The following is an 18,073-nucleotide window of genomic DNA, read 5'->3' on the forward strand; positions in this document are numbered from 1 at the left end:
TACATATGTGGGGACAGGTGTTTTTACTGTGTGGGGACATGTGTGTTGGGACAGTGTTTTGAGGACACTATTTAGGGGACACTGTGTGTGTGTACATTGTGTAGGGACACTGGGCTGGTGATCAGTGTGTAAAAAGCTGTAAAAACAGCTCATACTCGCTGATCACCGGCTGGCTGCAGAGATCTTCTTGCCTCTCCTCACTGACAACTTTTGTATGAGGAGAGGAGAGCCAATCGCCTACCAACCAGCTCCGTTTACATCACATGATGGCTCCAATTGGACACAGCCACCAGCCACCACGATGTCCGCCGGGCAACAGCGATCGCTCCTGAAAGAGCAGAAACGTGGATCTGTGTGTGTAAATCCACAAATCCACGTTCTGTCAGGGGGAGGAGACAGATCATGTTTTCCTAGTATATAGAAACACTGATCAGCCTCCTCTCCAGTCAGTCCCATCCCCCAACAGTTAGAACACACAGTGAGGGAACACATTTAACCCCTTGATCGAATCAGCCGAGTGCCAAGTTATGTTCCTCCAATAGGCTCTGACTGTTAAGCAGGGTGTACAGCAGAGTTGCGCTGAAGAGTGGAAGTGGTTCATCTATGTGTGCACGGTCTGTTTGCCTGTTGCTATCAGGTGACCATTATCTGCTACAAAGTCCCGTGTGTGTGGTGGCTTCCTTGGCTCAGGTAATCGTAGGTGGAGTGGTACGTTTTTATATATACATGGCAGCAGTGTTTGTGTGTTGTTTGTACCTTTTTCTCATTGTTCTCTGCATCACTGGTGTCCTATGTTGGCGCTGACGCTTCCTGCGTTCCAGCAGCAGCTCTCTATTACTTCCGGGTACCGGCATGCGCTCTGCACATGCGCGGACCCGATACGAAGATGAGGCTTGGTTCGCGGTGCACGCAAGCGTCTCACGCTATTGATGACATCACGGGCGCCACTTTTAAAAAGCTGTGTAATCTTACAGAGCCCGGGAATGATTGTGGGTGCTACGGTGACTTCCCGGGGCAACTAACTTGGCAGTTCAAGGTAAGACAAGCACTATTGTCTGGGGTATGAGGTCTTTGTCAGCCAGCTGATGTTTTATCCGTCTCTGCAGTTTCCTATTGTGTTGACAACATGGATTCCTCACTGCTCCCTAGTGGCCAGTCCACTTGTAACAGGTATGTTTGCAGTTATGCTTTTCTGCCTGTGTAAGGGAAGAGAGTATGATTTTAGGACACCAGCTGACTTTGTCTCTATCTTTTCTGTTTCCTTTCCTCACAGCCCTTCTTGGTCTGATCCACAGCGTAGTTCCCATAGAGGAAATGCACACCACCAGCAATCTTCCTCCCAGGTCTAGCCATCGTCTCCTTCCAGATCAGAAAAGCACAGTAAAGATTTTCCTCACCCCCCCATCTCGCTCTAGCAAGAGATTAGAAAAATCGTGTTGGGGGTGTAAGATGCCTGTTCCAGCAGACAAATCTCTCTGAATGAATGAAATATTTGTATAGCGCATAACGCAAACTGAATTGCCTCAAGGCGCTGTGAAGAGCTTAGTTGTCATCAACTAGAAGAGGAAGGTCTTGAGTTTTTTCCTAAAGGCCTGGTGGTTTTCTTCCAGGTGGATGTTGGTTGGTAGAGCGTTCCATAGCCGAGGTCCTTGGACAGCGAATCTCCGATCCCCCTTCGATTTGTACCGTGCTTTGGGAACGAGGAGGAGGTTTTTGTTAGATGATCAAAGACAGCGGTTTGGTGTGTAATGATTTATTTTCTCAATTAGGTATTGAGCAGCGTCTTTATGCACGCATTTGTGGGTGAGGCAGAGGGTCTTGAATGTGAACCGATTCTTTACGGCTAGCCAATGTAGGTTCCTCAGGGAAGGAGAGATTGATTCCCAGGGTTTTTTTCCTGTTATCAGCCTTGCCGCCGTGTTTTGGATAAGTTGTAATCGCACAAGTTGATATTGGGGTAAGCCTATATAAAGTGAGTTTGCGTAGTCCAGTCGTGTATTAATGACTGTTACAACTACCACTGCTTTGTCATTCTTTGGGATAAAGGGGATGAGTCTACATGGCAGATGGTGAGCACCACTGAGTCAAAAATGACCCTGAGACTTTTGTCCTTGGTCTTTGGGGAGATGGTTTGCCCAAAGATGGCGGGTGGTGTCCAGGAGGTCTTGGTTACGGAATTATGGTTTGAGTGTAGGATAAGAAGCTCTGTTTTTTGATTCGTTGAGTTTGAGCGAGTTGGGGGTCATCCAGTCTTCTATTAAATTGAGGCAATTTTCTAGTTGTTGGTGATGGTCTCTTTGTCCGGTGATACGAAAGTAAAGTAAAGCAGAGGTCTGAAACTCTGATGATTTGGAGGAGTGGGCGGATGTATATGTTGAAGAGGACTGGCGACAAGGGCGATCCTTGAGAGACTCCGCAAGTGACTGCCCGGGATTCAAATGAGAATTCTCCTAGTTTTACTGTCTGTGAACGATTTCCTAGGAAGGACGCGAACCATTGAAGATCTGAGCCTTTGACTCCTGCAACTTCTGTGAGGCGGCTGAGTAGAGTATTGTGGTCTACTGTATCAAATGCGCTGAGGTCTAACAGTTCCAGGAGACATGATTCTCTGTCATCCGCTGCCTCAAGGGCGTCGTCCCATATCTTGAGGAGAGCTGTTTCTGTTCCATGGCCCTGGTGGAAACCTGATTGCAGCGGGTCCAGGAGTTTTTGTGTATCCAGGTGGCATTGTAACTGTTGTACTACCACTTTCTCCATGATCTTGGAAATGGTGTTGAGGCTTGTTATTGGCCTACGGTTGTTTGGGTCCTGAGGGTCGAGGTTAGGTTTCTTTAGCAGGGGTTTGACGATGCCTTGTTTGAGGGTGCCAGGGACGATCCCTTCTTGGAATGACCGGTTTATGAGGTGTGTTATAGTGGGAGCCACGATGTCGGAACATTCTTTCAGTAGTTTTGTGGGGATGATGTTAATTGGTGATGTACTGTCGCAGAGTTTATTGATGATGTTTTTAGTGGTGTCTGCGGAAATTGGGGTGAGCGAAAACTTGGGCGCTAGTGGTTTTTTGGTGTAGATATTCTCTTTTTGCTTTTGGTGGCTGAAATTGGCTGTTTTCTTCTGATAAATAGTTTTCCTGATGGTTTCGATTTTGTCGATGAAAAAGTCAGACAGTTTGTTGCAGTAATCTTGGGTTTCGTTTGCTGGGGGCTCTGGGCATACCGGGTTCAATGATTGGGTGACTATTTTAAGTTCCAGAGGGCGGTTTAAGCCCGTTGAAATATTATATGAGAAATGATCCTTTTTAGCTTTGAAAATAATTCTCCGTGAGTTTTTTTGTAGTTTGAGTGGTTTTCCTCGGTGGGATTTCTTCTCCATGTTCTTTCAGCTCTTCTGCATTCTTGCTTTAGTAGAGAGAGGGAGCCATTAAACCATCCCGAGTTTTTTTTTTTTTTTTTTCCTGATGAGGGTCCTGCGTTTAGGGGCTACTGAGTCTGTGATCCCTGCTCTTCTAAAGTCTCAAGTGAGAGGGATGGTGCAGACTAGCGGCTATAATCTATGGTGTGACGGGTTGCGAAGGAATCTCTACAGGAAAGAGAGGCTCAACAATCCCGTGATTCCCCATCAGACCCACTAGGCACTCCAGTAGGAGAACGTTTAGTACATGAGACATGGGACTCTTCCCAGCCAAGTCGCCACTCTGCTCCTATCTCAGACAGCGAATCAGATCGGGAAGATCCTCGATTAGGGTTTGAATATGCGTTAGTTCCTTTATTGGTGAAAGCAGTAAGAGAGGCTCTGAAGTGTCACTTTCCCCCCAAAACAGAAAAAATTCTTCATTTGAGATAGTATCCAAGGACATGGAATTTTGGTCTGACAATGGGGATGAGTTCCTAAGAGGTTTCTCCAGTGAAACGGCTAAAGATTCTCCTATCCAGGAGATCATACTGGCCTCTGCCTTTTTTGTGGAGTCTTCTATTGATGTCATCCGCCTGATGTCCCGGGCTATGTTGGCGGCTGTTTCAGCATGTTGGGCCTGATAGCTCAGCCAATGGTTGGCGTATCCAGTTTCTAAACAAGCTTGGTGTCTAATTCCTTTTGAAGGAACTCCCCTCTTTGGCAACAAGCTTGATAGTGCCATAACCCAGGCCATGGTGGGTAAGTCTGGTTTCTTCCCTCAAGATCAATGCCTACAAAATCAGAAATGCTTATTGCCAAGAAGACAAAGTTCTGATCACGCTAGGGAAGCGCGCGGTTACAGACCTGGTCGGGAGTTCTCAAGGTCCTGGAAATCTAAGCAGTCCTCGTTCAAAAAACCCTCAAAAGGTGGTTCTTCTGGTAACTAAGACTCCACTAAGTCCTTTTGAGTTTAGGCCGGCCAGGTGGGTGCTCCGCTGCAGGCATGTCTGGGCGGCCTCAATCCGGGATTACTGGACCGTCAAGACTGTCTCCTCCGGTCACACGTGCGTCTTCAACACCACCCCCAGGCTCAGATTTGTTCGTACAACTCTTCCAGGTTCAGAAGAGAAAAAGCAGGTCCTGTAAACCTACGTGAATTGTTTATTGGATCAAGGTGCAGCAGTTCCTGTTCAAGAAGATGAACAAGGTAAAGGCATGTATTCTCCTCTGTTCATGATTCAAAAGAAAAATGGTACATGGAGACCAGTCATAGATTTAATCCATCTCGATTCCTTTATACGGAAGGAAAAATCAAAATGGAATCCTTACTTACATTGGTTTCAATCGATCTAAAAGATGCCTACTTCCACGTGCCAGTGGCAACGGACTTTCAACAATTCCTCCGCTTTGCGGTAGACGATCAGCATCTAAAATTCACGTGTCTACTATCCAGACGATCTCCTTCTCCTGGCTCAGAACAAAGACCAACTTTTGGAGCACAGGAGCTTAATCATTTCCACCCTGCAAGAGTTTGGGTGGCTCCTGAATCTAGAGAAGAGCCATCTAGAGCCAAAAACAATCCCTTTTGTTTCTAGGGGCTCTATTCAAAACAGTAGAAGGTACTATCGCCCTTCCAGAAGAGAAGATTGCAGTGATTCGAGACAGAATACACGCAGCCCTTGCGTCATCTCACCTCTCCACTCTCCAATGCCTGAAAGTAATTGGCACAATGACAGCCACCGTTCCTATAGGGAAGTGGGCCCAATGGCATACACAGACCTTCCAAAAAGGGTTCCTTCAATGGGAACAATGGGATTCTTCCAGCCAAACCCAGCGTATACTCCTTACTCCAACTATTAGAACGTCCCTCCTTTTGTGACTTCAAGGGAAAAATCTGCGCTAGTGCCATTCAATCATTCCCATCTCATGGGTCATGATAACATCGGATGCCAGCAATCGGGGATGTGGTGCTCACTGCCTTTCGGAAGTGGCTCAGGGCAGGTGGAATTCCCCTTCGCGAGGGATTGTCTCTAACATTCTGAAGCTGAGGGCAGCCTTTCAGGCATTCCTGTCATTTCGCCATCTAATAATGAATTCATCAGTAATGTTAAGGTTGGACAATGCAACCGTGGTGGCTTACATAAAGAAGGTGGAACTCGCAGCTGGTCCCTGATACAGGAAATGGAGCCAATAATGAGCTGGGCTCAGAAGAACTTGTCCAATATCTCTACAGTTTACATTCCAGGGATTCAGAATGTACAAGCGGACTTCCTTTCTCATGTGCAAATGGACAACGATGAGAGATATTCGAATGGCTTCTGACCCTGGGAGTGTCTCCAGAGGTCGATCTGTTTGCTTCCCCATGCAATCACAAAATGCCAAAATATTATTCGAGGTTCAGACACCCTCAGGTATATGGTACAGATGCTCTCTCAGATCAGTGGAGGTTTCAGAAGACCTAAGCCTTCGTCCGGTACTAGTGATTCTTCAATTTCTCTGGAGGTGGTGAAGATCATTGCAGTGATTCCTTTCTGGCCCAACAGGCCTTGGTTCCCTCTGTTATCCCTCCTCAGCTATCAAGACCCGGTTCCCCTGCCTCTCATGCCGGATCTAGTGTCTCAAGGCACAACGTTACACCTGTGTCCATTCTGCCTACACCTCAGGGTGTGGATCTTGAGAGGGGAAGGCTCAAAGCTTTAGGTTGCCCTGAGGAAGCTATTCTGACCCTTCAGTGTCCAGAAGGAAAAGTACAAATAGGGTATATGAGCGTATATGTCTTCCAGGTTGAATCCTTGTAACTCTCCAGCAGTCCAAGACATACTGAGTTTTCTCCAATCAGGACTTGACCTGTCTCTGGCAGTACGCTCACTAAGAGTGCAAGTTTCAACCATCTCGGCCCACACATAAGTCTCATGGGCAAATCATTCTCTGGTCTGTCAGTTCTTTAAAGGAACCATCAGGCTTAGACCTCAAAGAAGACCTAGGTTCTCCAAATGGGACCTCCCTCTCTTTTTGGATTTCCTCTCCAATCTCGGATCAGATCCTGACAAACCTCTTTCCACAAGAGACCTCACGCTCAAGACTACTTTTCTGGTAGCTGTGACTTCAGCCAAAAGTGTTTTGGGATTAGAAGTTTAGGTTCAAAGGAGCCTTTTCTGACTTTTTTTTTTCCAGACCGAGCAGTGCTCATTCCCATGTTGGGGTCAAACCCTAAAGTGACCTCAGTTACATAGTTACATAGGTTGAAAAAAGACACAAGTCCATCCCGTTCAACCTTAAAAACTATAAATAAAATAAAAAATATCGTACAATCTAATATACCCAATTTTATACCCCCAGTTGATCCAGAGGAAGGCAAAAAACCCCAGCAGAGCATGCACTAATTTGCTACAAAAAAATTCCTTCCTGATCTCCGCAGAGGCAATCGGATTTTCCCTAGATCAACTTTACCTATAAATGTTAGTACCCAGATATGTTATGTACATTTAGGAAAGTATCCAGACCTTTCTTAAAGCAATCTACTGAGCTGGCCAGAACCACCTCTGGCGGGAGTCTATTCCACATTTTCACAGCTCTTACTGTGAAGAAACCTTTCCGTATTTGAAGATGAAATCTTCTCTTCCTCTAGACGTAAAGACTGCCCCGTGTCCTCTGGGTTGACCGTAAAGAGAATAACTCAACACCAAGTTCACTATATGGACCCCTTATATATTTGAACATGTTAAAAGGCTCAGTCCTCCATGAAAACAAGAGATTGTGCTTGCTTCCTACTTTTAAAACAACAATCAAGATGTGCATCCTCTTGACATAGGCCACACTCTAAAGCAATACCTAGAGGTGACAACTCCTTTCAGGCAAACAGTTTCTCTTCGCCCTTCTCCATGGTAAAAACAAAGGAATGTGGGCTTCTGTCAGATCAGTTTCCTCCCAGATTGTGCAGACCATTCCAAGGGCATACAAAGCAAAGGGCTTGGCTCCTCCTGATGCAGTGACTGCTCATTCGACCCAGAGTATCTCGACCTCTTGGGCAGCTTCTGGGCATGTCTTACCTGAAATCATTTGTAGAGCGGCCTCTTGGTCTTCTATCAACACATTTGTTTCTCACTATTGTGTTGAACCAGCTGCTCTGTCATCCATTAATTTTGGTTTACAATATTGTCGGCTGACACTGTTAAATAAAATTTGGTTTCTTTGCTCAACATTATTTCCCACATGTTGCTGCCATGGAGCCGGTCAGGAAAATAGGAAAATTTATGCCAAATACTTAACGTAATTTTCCTTCCTGACTCTCATTGGCAGCAGGAGTTCCCTCCCAAATGTCTGGAGTAGGCTAGTTATGGAACATGGATAGCAGCCTAGAGCAAAGATTTATGGGAGAGGGGTCCTATTGGGTAGTGATAGTTGATAGAGGCGAGGCTAACCCACACGTTGCTGCCATGGAGTCTATCAGGAAAGGAAAATTATGGTAAAAGTATTTGTTATAAATTTTCAGTTTTTCATGATTTTACAACAGAGAAAGTATTATATATTGGTGTCCGTGTTTTCCTCCTAACAACCTAGCTTCATTAACCACTTCAGCCCCAGAAGGATTTACACCCTTCCTGACCAGAGCACTTTTTGCGATTCGGCACTGCGTCGTTTTAACTAACAATTGCGTGGTCGTGTGACGTGGCTCCCAAACAAAATTGGCGTCCTTTTTTCCCCACAAACAGAGCGTTCTTTTGGTGGTATTTGATCACCCCTGCAGTTTTTATTTTTGCGCTATAAACAAAAAAATAGGGACAATTTTGAATAAAACACATTTTTTACTTTTTGCTATACTATCCCCCAAAAATATCTAAAAAAAATTTTTTTCCCTCAGTTTAGGCCAATGCATAGACTTTTACATATTATAGCGTCTACAAAATAGGGGATAGTTTTATACCATTATTATTAATAATTTTTTTTTTTTACTATTAATGGCGGCGATCAGCGCTCTTTTTTTTATTTTTTATCGTGACTGCGACATTATGGGGGGACACATTGGACAATTTTGACACATTTTTGGGGCCATTGGCATTAATACAGCGATCAATGCTTTAAAATTGCATTGATTATTGTAAAAATTTCACCGGTAGTGAACAGGTTAACCACTAGGGGATGGAGAGGGGTTAATTGTGTCCTAGGAGAGTGTTTCTAACTGACAGGGAGCAGACGATCAGTGTCCTGTCAATAGGCAGAACGGGGAGATGCTGTTTACATTGGCATCTCCTTGTTCTTGAGCTTCCGTGACAGGATCTCGGGTATCCCCGCGGTGATCGAGTCCGCAGGCACGGTCACGGAGTTCGCAGCGGGTGCGCGCACGCCGGGAATTTCAAAGTAACGTATATATGCCGACAGCGGTCGGCAAGTGGTTAAATGCGCTAGTGTGATGATGACTGGTTACTAGGAGAGCAATAGTCAATGATCTTCAGCCAGACTGTTTATTCATGAATGTTAAAAAAAAAAGCAACTCTTAGAAAATAACTGATTTTTTTTATAACACCAACAAGGCTTCAAAGGCATTCACTCATCGCTGAGTACAGCTTTAAAGATTTCAGAAGATCCAGCAGATTCATTGGACAAGACTCGCTTATAAAACTCTTTTATCTTGATCCTGGCCTAATAGTTGGCCTATGGAAGGTAAATATTGAATATATTTAAATAGATTTTTGATGATTTTTCTGTTGTGTCCCTTTATGATAATGGGAACAATTGTTCGGGATAATGGAGGTCAAGAGCAACATGATTTCAAGAAAGATTCTAAAAATATTACCTACGTTTGTTTTGTTATTCTTTACTCTTGTATACAGGTAAACAGATCAGTCTATCTTGATTGGTGTATGAGTATTTTCTGATTACACTTAAGTTTAGCTCTCCTCTTTCTTCATATTGTGCCAAAAGTGCATACTTGTCTTTTAGGTATTTTTTTTTTTTTTTTACTCTTCATGAGTGCACACGTTTATTTTCTCCTACTTTATGCACTTTGAGTTTTAGGATATGCATTTTCTTGCCATTAGGTACATAAAATAAATGAATACAGTTTAGAAAGTATATAGAGTCTTTATAGTACTGTTGCATTTATTTTCTTATTATTTATCAGCACTAGAACATAACATTTATCTTCATCATACAGTATACACATGCTTGATATTCATTGACACTGGGTTATAGAATGGTACCTTAACTACCTCAAGTTTCACCACCATCCAGTCCACTTTCAAAATGAATCAGTCCATGTCCTGACTCTTTCATTTCTTCAGGCCCTAAAAAAATGCCAGAACAGTACAAATAACCCATTTTTTTAAAGTAGGCAGTCCAACGTATTTAGTAAGGAGTGATGGGTTTTTGAAGTTGGATTTTTTGTCACAGTTGTTTGGAAAATACTTTTTTTTTGCCCACAAAGTTAATATTTCAACAAGTTATTTCTCACACAAAGCATGACTTGGCAAAAGCAAACTTACAATTACAACTCAAAACACATTCTACTAGGTTTCTTGGGTATGGGAATTCCACATGTGTGAGAGTTTTTCACAACCTAGATGCATAGAGGGGACCCCACATCCTAAGAGCACCTTCAGGAATGCCAGGGCCATAAATTTAGCATCTAATTTCATGACTATCACATTTTTGTAGACCCTGGAGACCCAGGACAGTGAAAACGCCCAAAACATGACACCATTTTGGAAAGCAAACACTCCAGGGTATTTTATGAAAGGTATAGTGAGTATTTTGAAGAGTAAGCATTTTGCCAAATGTTTTTGCAAAATGCAGAAAGAAAATATTTCTCTTTATGTTAATTGACGGACACAGCTGCTTCTTTATCCATGACAAGCCAGGGTTTTATAGTCCATCTATAGGAGTGGGACACTAGGCAGAAAAAAAAGACTTGGCACTGCCTATGGGCAGTCCTCTCTGGGCATAAAGCCTCCTCTCTGCTATAAGCCTCCCGTCATTCTGCCTAGTGTCTTTAGGAGTATGGAAGTGTTGTTTTCTACTAGGAATTGTGGTCCCACAGTTTTTTTTTTTTCTTTATTTTTGGCTTATTTCCCTGCCGAGATCTTCTATCAACAGTCGGGCTGGGCAACAGCCTGGATAATCTAGGTCCAGTGGTCACCCCAGTCTGACCAGCAAACATGCGTGTAGACCCTTAGCTCCATGCTTGGTCAGCCATGACGATACCCCATGGACTGGGGCAGCCAGTGAGTTAAAGGGGTTGTAATGGTAAAAGAATGTTTCACCTTAATGCATTCTATGCATTAAGTTGAAAAAACATCTGACAGTGCCGCCCCCCCTAGCCCCCGCGTTTTACTTACCTGACCCCTCAAAAGTCTCGCGTTCGTCTTCAATATCCTCTTCTCCGTTCAGACTGGCCACTGATTGGCTAGAGTGGATGGATTGAAAGCAGTGCAGCCATTGGCTCATGCTGCTGTCAATCGCATCCAATGATGCGGTGCGCCGGGAGCAGGGCTGAGCGATACAGTGAGCGGCTATAGCCGCCGGCTGTATCACGGGTGTGTGCCCCGCAAGTACTTCTCACCCTGCGAGGGAGCTCACATGAACGTGAGAAGTACTTGCGGGGGGGAAGCCAAGACAGCCGCCGAGGGACTCTAGGAGACCAGGTTCGGGCCACTTTGTGCAAAACGAGCTGCACAGTTGAGGTAAGTAGAACATGTTTGTTATTTAAAAAAAAAAAATCCCATTACGATCACTTTAAATGTTTCATGGGGACACATATGGCTGGGTGCTTATAGTCTGCGTCACAGTGCTCCAATCCCCCATTATTTGGGGATTGCAGCTATTAGACACGTCACATCTCAGACAAACAAAGATGATAGGAAGTTGAATGAATTAATTTTAATGGCACTAGAGTTTATTCTGTGCCACAATGCGTTCTCCTTTAATGGCTCCCATTTTCTCCAGGTGCAGGGAGTATCAATGGGGACATCAGGTGCCTATGTCAACCTGTACTTGGGGGAATGGGAGCAGTCCTTCTTAGCTAATGAATCGGCTACGCCCCTTACGAGTCTTATAGCAGCATGGTTCTGCTATATTGATGATATTTTCATGTTGTGGGAGGGTTCAGTGACAGATTTGAAATTATGTTTTTCGTCAATGAATCATAACTCTTTCAACCTTAAATTCAATGACATTCAGTGAGGTTAACTTTCGTAGATGTTACAATAACGTAAAATAGTAATGGTAGCCTGTCGAGTAGTTTTTATCGTAAGCCGACAGCTGGCAATATGATCCTACGTGCCTAAAGTCTACACCTACAGTCTCTTATAAGGTCATTTATATACAGTCGATATCTAAGAATTAAACACAACTGTTCAAATCAGGAAGCCTTTCTTCGGGAGGCAGGGGAGTTGAGGCAAAGACTCCTCATGAGAGTATACTCCCATACCTGCTTGAAGAAGACATTCAAGCGTGCCAATAACCAGGTAAGACGGATCTATTATTTAGTAAGGAAAAAAAACAGATACCGCACAAACAACTGGAATTATCATGAAATACAACAAACATAAAGCAAGCAGGAAAATTATTGAGAAGTTCTGTCACTTGCTACGCATAGATCCCACTTTAAACACACATATATCAGAAACTCCAGCTATCAAATATCGAAGGGAAAAATCACTCAGACCAACTTGTCCACAGTGAATTTGTAGGTGTATATAGGAATGACCCCTGCAAAAGACTTGGCACATTCACATGTGGCGGCTGTTCAATCTGCCAATACATGAACACCTGACAAAACATTATACTCCTCAATGGACGTATACATAAACCACAACATTTTGCTAACTGAAAAACGGAAGGGGTAGTTTATCTCCTGACATGTCAATGTTATTGCTTCTGTGTAGGCAAAACAAAATTCGAATTTTCCAAAAGAGCTAATAGACATGTGACCTTTATGAAAGTGGCAAACCCTGACCTTACTCTGGGAAGGCATGTCATCAATTGCCACCAGAGGAGATTCCCCATTAAACAGTTCCTTATTTTGGATAGGATCCATCCCAGTCCCAGGGGGTGGAGATTAAAACAAGCTCCTACTACAGCATGAATCGCGTTGGATTGTGGAGCTTAGCGCAACTTCACCCCCAGGGCTCGAAGAACTGATGAGTTTTCAAACCTTCCTTGAGGGCTTTGCCTCAGGAGGGTGCAAAAAGGAATGACCCCAATTACTTTTTCTCCATGCTTGCAGTTTACCAGCATACCATGGGCAGCTCAACAATGGTTTGTAAAACTTTAAGTTACCTTTTGATTGTTGATTTGTGTAATTCTGTTGAACGTATACTTTCATTGTTGCTCGGCGACTGGTGGCAGATTCCCCACATGGGAGATTGTCATCTGTAGATGGGCCTTCGCCCCGCCTGGTGCAGAGGGGGCCTTCTCGTCTATGCGGCCAGCCTTTTTTGCGGCTGGAACAGCTTTTCCAAATTGCCAAATCAGATTGGGCGGCCAGGGCTCGTTTCCGCCGTGGACACCTTTACTGTGTCGGTGGGCTGCCTTTGCAGGACATTTTCCCCTTGTTTACCATAGGAAGAGGGGGACCCTCTGCAGTTGAAGCTCGAGGTATTTTCAGGCACCACGGTGTGCCTGCACCGTTGCCAGGTTCTAGTTTGTGTACTGTCTGATGTGGACAGCTCAGAGGGCTGTCACGTCCGCTCCACGCCCCATACGGATGTGAAGCACCCACACGAGTGGCAGGCGTGACGTAATGACTCTTACATCGAACACCCCTATGGACGCTGTGTTGCTGCCGTCCTCTGACACAGCCGTGGCTACCTGAACACTCCAAAGGTAGGGTAATTGCCCAGTTTGGATACTAGGCGAACGCTCAGTTTACTCCAGTGGATGATTGGATCCCTGGGGAGTGTCCAGATGTTCCTCACCCTGGATACTAGTGCCATTTTGTGGCCTATGGGGGGGATTTTCATTATATCCCCTTTCGAATAGTTATAATGGGCTAATATGGGTCTTCTTTTTATCTCCTACTACAGTGCCCCAGTGTGTTGCACCTATTGGGTGATCACCATTAGTACACCTCCACCCGCGGTTGCTAATCCTGATATACTTGTATGGAACAGTGGGGGCCCACCACTCTCCCTATTAGCCCACTCCAAGGCACAGGGTGCTCTCCCATTTCGTGACTGCTGTCATTGACCACATGGTGGGACTGTCCTGCTGACTGTGACCCTGGTAGGTGATTTTCATCACACCTGCCATTTCCTGTCACTAAAAATGACTCTTGTTTTTTATATATTCCTTTTTACATGCTATGACCAATATGTCTTATTTCTAGAATACTGTGATCCATTTGTAACAGTTCCCTGCTGAAGGGACGTACTTTGTCCCGAAACGCGTCGGTCCTTCTGGACCACTGAATGGAATTCAGCAGAGTCGTATTTTTATTATCAATCTTCTGTCAATTGTACCAGGTATTTTGGCAACACCATATGGCTTGCATGGGTGATCACTTTTTTGTGTTACAGTGCTATGCCAGGCCTGACAGCCCCCCCCCCACTTTGGTGGAGAGGAGGATCTGTCACGGGAACCTTACCTGCAATCTCCGCTGGATTGGTAAGTAGATGCACCCTCCCTTCTATCTCTGGATAGGGTGTAGGTACTCCCTATGGTGGTCGGTCCTGCAGGCCCCCTCCCCTTTCCCCCCAACCCCCACTCTTTTGGCAGCTTACCGGGTTTGGTGCATCGGGCTGCTTGCAATCCGCCCTGGGGGGCTGCAGATTGGGGCTGGTCACACATGCTGCCTATGGGAGTTACTGGGCCCCCCTGCATCTTATTCTCTCTGTGACTGTCCGTCCTGCTGCACCGGTGTCCCCGGGCTCCCTTGGACAGGGGAGGCCTAGTACTACTACAGGGGGTGCCACCTACCTTCTCTGCCTCCCCTCTGGGTCATGTGGCTCTGATGAGCCGATAGCCTTGTTTGTGGAGCCACAACCACTATTTTCCTTTGGCTTGGAGACATTTCTGCTCTTGTTCATTGCTGGCCATGCTTGGTGGCCATTTTCCTGTAGCCCATGAAGGCAGCCCTATCCCTCCTTCTGAGGGTCAGAGGGTGTGGGGGTGGTCCCTAAAAATTGTGGAGCACACATTGGGGACCTTTGTAGCCTCTGGTGGTCCGGTGGTGAGCGCCTTTTGGGGGTTCCCCCTTTCTTTTTGCTCGGCAGCTTGGGGGTGGTCTCCCCTGCCTTAGGACTTTGAGGGGTCCCTGTTCGCAGCCGTACCCATCAGGTTGTGTAGTCTCCATGGGGTCCCTAGAGCACTCTCTCTCCCACCATCTGGACACCAGGCAAGCAAGCAGTGCCCCTCTGTCATTACCTACTTCCTCAGACTGACCTGAGTCTGAATCGGGCTTCACTGCCGGTTTCGCATTGCTGCGAGTCCAGGTGACTTATCCCCTGATTCCTCGCATGGGTCCTCCACCTCTCTTGCTGCACAGGAGAAGGCACTAGTCGCTGCTCTCAATGATGCTGTGTGGGAGCCGCTTAAAATTGAGGATTCTGCGGGAACGTCAGTGTTATGTCCCTTTGACACAGGGTCTCTCAGGGTGTTGCTAGCAATGCTGCCAGTGTCTGCTCAGCAAGTTACACACAGGCTGGGTGCACTTCTTAACCAGGGAAGGCTTTATTACTCACTCAGAAAGCAATGTACATTCTTACATGGAGGAGTCCTATACAACAGATCTCCCTCTAAGTATCATGCTGCTGCTTCCAGTCCCACACACACTGTGACTGACTTCCTGGTGTAGCCCCTCCCCCAGCATGCATCAGGAGAAAAGGGTTAAGGGTCACATTGATTCTACATAAACATTACACCTCCTCTTTTTTCTCGAAGATAAAATAAAATATGTTTTGTAGTGTTGGATGCTTAAGCCACTGAGGAAGGATTGAAACTCATGCAATGTAAATTGAGTTCCATTGTCTGAGACTATGGCTGTTGGCAAGCCATACTGAGCAAAGAGCTTCCTTAAGACTAGAATGGTAGTAGCTGAGGTAGAAGGCATTTGAAATACCTCCAGCCATTTTGAATGTGCATCTACCACTATCAAATAAATTTTACCCTGGATTGGGCCAGAAAAATCAAGATGGAAATAAATATAAAGAAAGGGCCGCAAGTTATTAAGGTCACTACTATTGTGGAAAGCACTGGCTTTGACCATTCAGCTATCAAGAGCTGTGGACATTCTTTGAACTATTGAATAATATATCACAGGAATGTATTGATTTTTCTTCACAGGATTATCTACGGACACTCTATTTTATGGATACTTTGTAGCATGGATTGTTTCAGTTTGGGAATGCCTTTCTCTCACAGGATTTGTTATAGGCATTGAATAATCACGTTTTCACTTTTTTGTGGTGTTATATTTTTTTTATTTTTTATTATTTTTTTTAGTTTTATTAATTTTTCACATGCAACCTTTCTTTATATTTATGTCGTATTGTGTGTATCTCACATAGTGTTGCAGCTAATAGGTTTTGTTTAATTTTTTGGTCCAGCGCAGTTTTTCTTTGCTATAAAATCAAGATGGAGTCTTGACCACGAGTCTGTCGGCCATGGCCAAGGTAGCAGAGTTCCTTTCTTTTGGGGTCACTGAGTTTGACAGCACCCAGGACATTGAGCCACATAATCTTCAATTGCTTTATCCGTTTATGGCCATCAAACATAGCTCCGGGCTCGGTGCTTCATGCGCACCACACCAGGATGGCCCTCATGCAGTGTCCTTAGCATGGATGGCTGCAAATACTGATGTATAATCACTATTACCCCACTGTAGGCAACCAGCATTAGTCACAAGCTCACATTTTCTGGTAGTATGGACAAAATTCACCTGGGACTTTCTCTGGCCATCCAGCCTGAACATACGAGAATATCTGAGACAGGAAGGAATCTGTGGCTGTATGTCTGGCAATTAGGGAGGTGGACATGCAGGACCGTGGCCTGTGTACTTCCACTATGTGTATGTCTCTGGGTGGGTGGTCTACAAATGGCAATCTGGAAAATGCATCTGCATTGCCATGGGCCTTGTGGGAGCAGTATCTGATAGAATTAGTATAAGCTCCCAAGAATAAAGCATACCTTTGTAAGCGAGATGCAGTTATTGTAGAAATTCGTTTCTGAGGATTCAGTATGGACAACAGAGGTTTGTGGTCAGTGGTAAGTGTCAACTCCCGTCCATAGATGTATGTGTGAAATTTTTTTGTGGCCTATACAATGGCCAAAGCTTCCTTGTCTATCTGGGAGTAGTTTTGTTCTACTGAGGTTAAAGACCCGGAGGCAAAAGAAATGGGGCACTCAGTGCCATCTGGCATGACATGAGAAAGCACGGCACCCAGTCCATAAGGTGAGGCGTCACAAGCCAAGGTGACATGTTTCTTTAAAACGTAGTGGACCAGAACCTGAGAGGACAGAATGAGCTCTTTAGAAAGCTGAAAAGCTTCTTTACATTTGTCTGTCCATGTCCATTTAGCTCTTGTATCCAGTAAGCAATGTAGATGGCTGGGGCTGGGGCTATGCCAAAAACCATGCGGTTATATTGGAATAATCCTTTATGGGTGTTAATGGTCAACAGATGGCGTGAATCTGGGTGTACTTGCAGTTGCAAGTAAGCTTGCTTTAAGTCTATTTTTGTAAACTTTTGCCTCCCAGCCAGTGAGTCAAATAGATCTTCAAGTCTAGGCAATGGGTATTGATCCACAAGAAGTTGGTTGTTCAGGGCAACCCTGAAATCCCCACAAATTCTAATGTCACCATTCTTTTTCTTGACAGGCACAATTGGCGATGCCCATTCACTTCTATCAACTTTAGATCTTTTCAGCCAATAGTTGGTCCAGCTCTGCTGGTACGTACAAGCCAGTTCAGGCTGCTAAGGTTTTGCCTTATCCCGCATATTTGGACAAAAATTGTATCAAAAGCCGGGGGTTGCCCGGAGTGCACGTTTGTACTTCCTAAGTGCTCCGCGTTATGCTACCCCTTTGAGGAGGCCCTTCTGAAGATGTGGACGACTATACTGGTGGTGAATTCACCTATTTTCCCGGCTCAATACAGCTACAGCGATCCTGGTGTAGAAATTGCTCTCGCTCTCTCCCCCCCTCTCCCCCCTTTTAAGACACTGCATGATTGAGGAGTTATCCTGGCCGCTATTTGTCATCACTAGATATGCGCATCGGCCTGTATTGGCCATGGCCCTGGTGTTTCAAATGCTGACCAAATGGGTCAAGGTTTTGACGCATGGGACAGATCATCTAAAGGGCCTGTCGACCAGGATTCAGTTAGACATTGCCACCGTGGTGATGTCCATTATCGGGAAGGCTCAAGGAGCACAGCGGCGGCACTGGAAGCGTCTCCCATTCTGCAATAGGCGGAAATGTTTGTTCTGGCTCTGCCCGCCATGCACACTCCAGGTGTTGAAATCTGGCATGTGGATTACCTCAGCCATCAAATGCTGGATCGAGGAGAGTGGTCTCTACACCAGGTGGTGTCCCATCAGACCTGTCTTCGCTAGGGGACACCGGACATGGATCTTCTAGCATCCAGTCTAGACCGGAAGTTTCCCAGGTTCCTGGCGAGATCATTGGATCCTCTTGCAATCGCGACTGATGGGCTAGTGGTGCTATGGGATCTATCTCATCTATTC

General features: G+C 45.2%; 1 protein-coding gene across 1 annotated transcript in view; it reads left to right on the forward strand.

Annotated features, from left to right (window-relative positions):
• Positions 1 to 18,073, forward strand: part of FBXO15 (F-box protein 15) — a 256,162-nt gene that overhangs the window by 107,525 nt on the left and 130,564 nt on the right. Inside the window, exon 7 of the mRNA XM_077492374.1 lies at positions 8,925 to 9,054. Coding sequence (XP_077348500.1) covers positions 8,925 to 9,054 — 130 coding nt within the window. The remainder of the gene's footprint in view (positions 1 to 8,924; positions 9,055 to 18,073) is intronic.

The sequence above is a fragment of the Lithobates pipiens genome, unplaced genomic scaffold (genome assembly GCF_037356315.1).
Source record: "Lithobates pipiens isolate NorthernLeopardFrog02 unplaced genomic scaffold, aLitPip1_a1.2 Scaffold_19, whole genome shotgun sequence".
Lineage (NCBI taxonomy): Eukaryota > Metazoa > Chordata > Amphibia > Anura > Ranidae > Lithobates > Lithobates pipiens.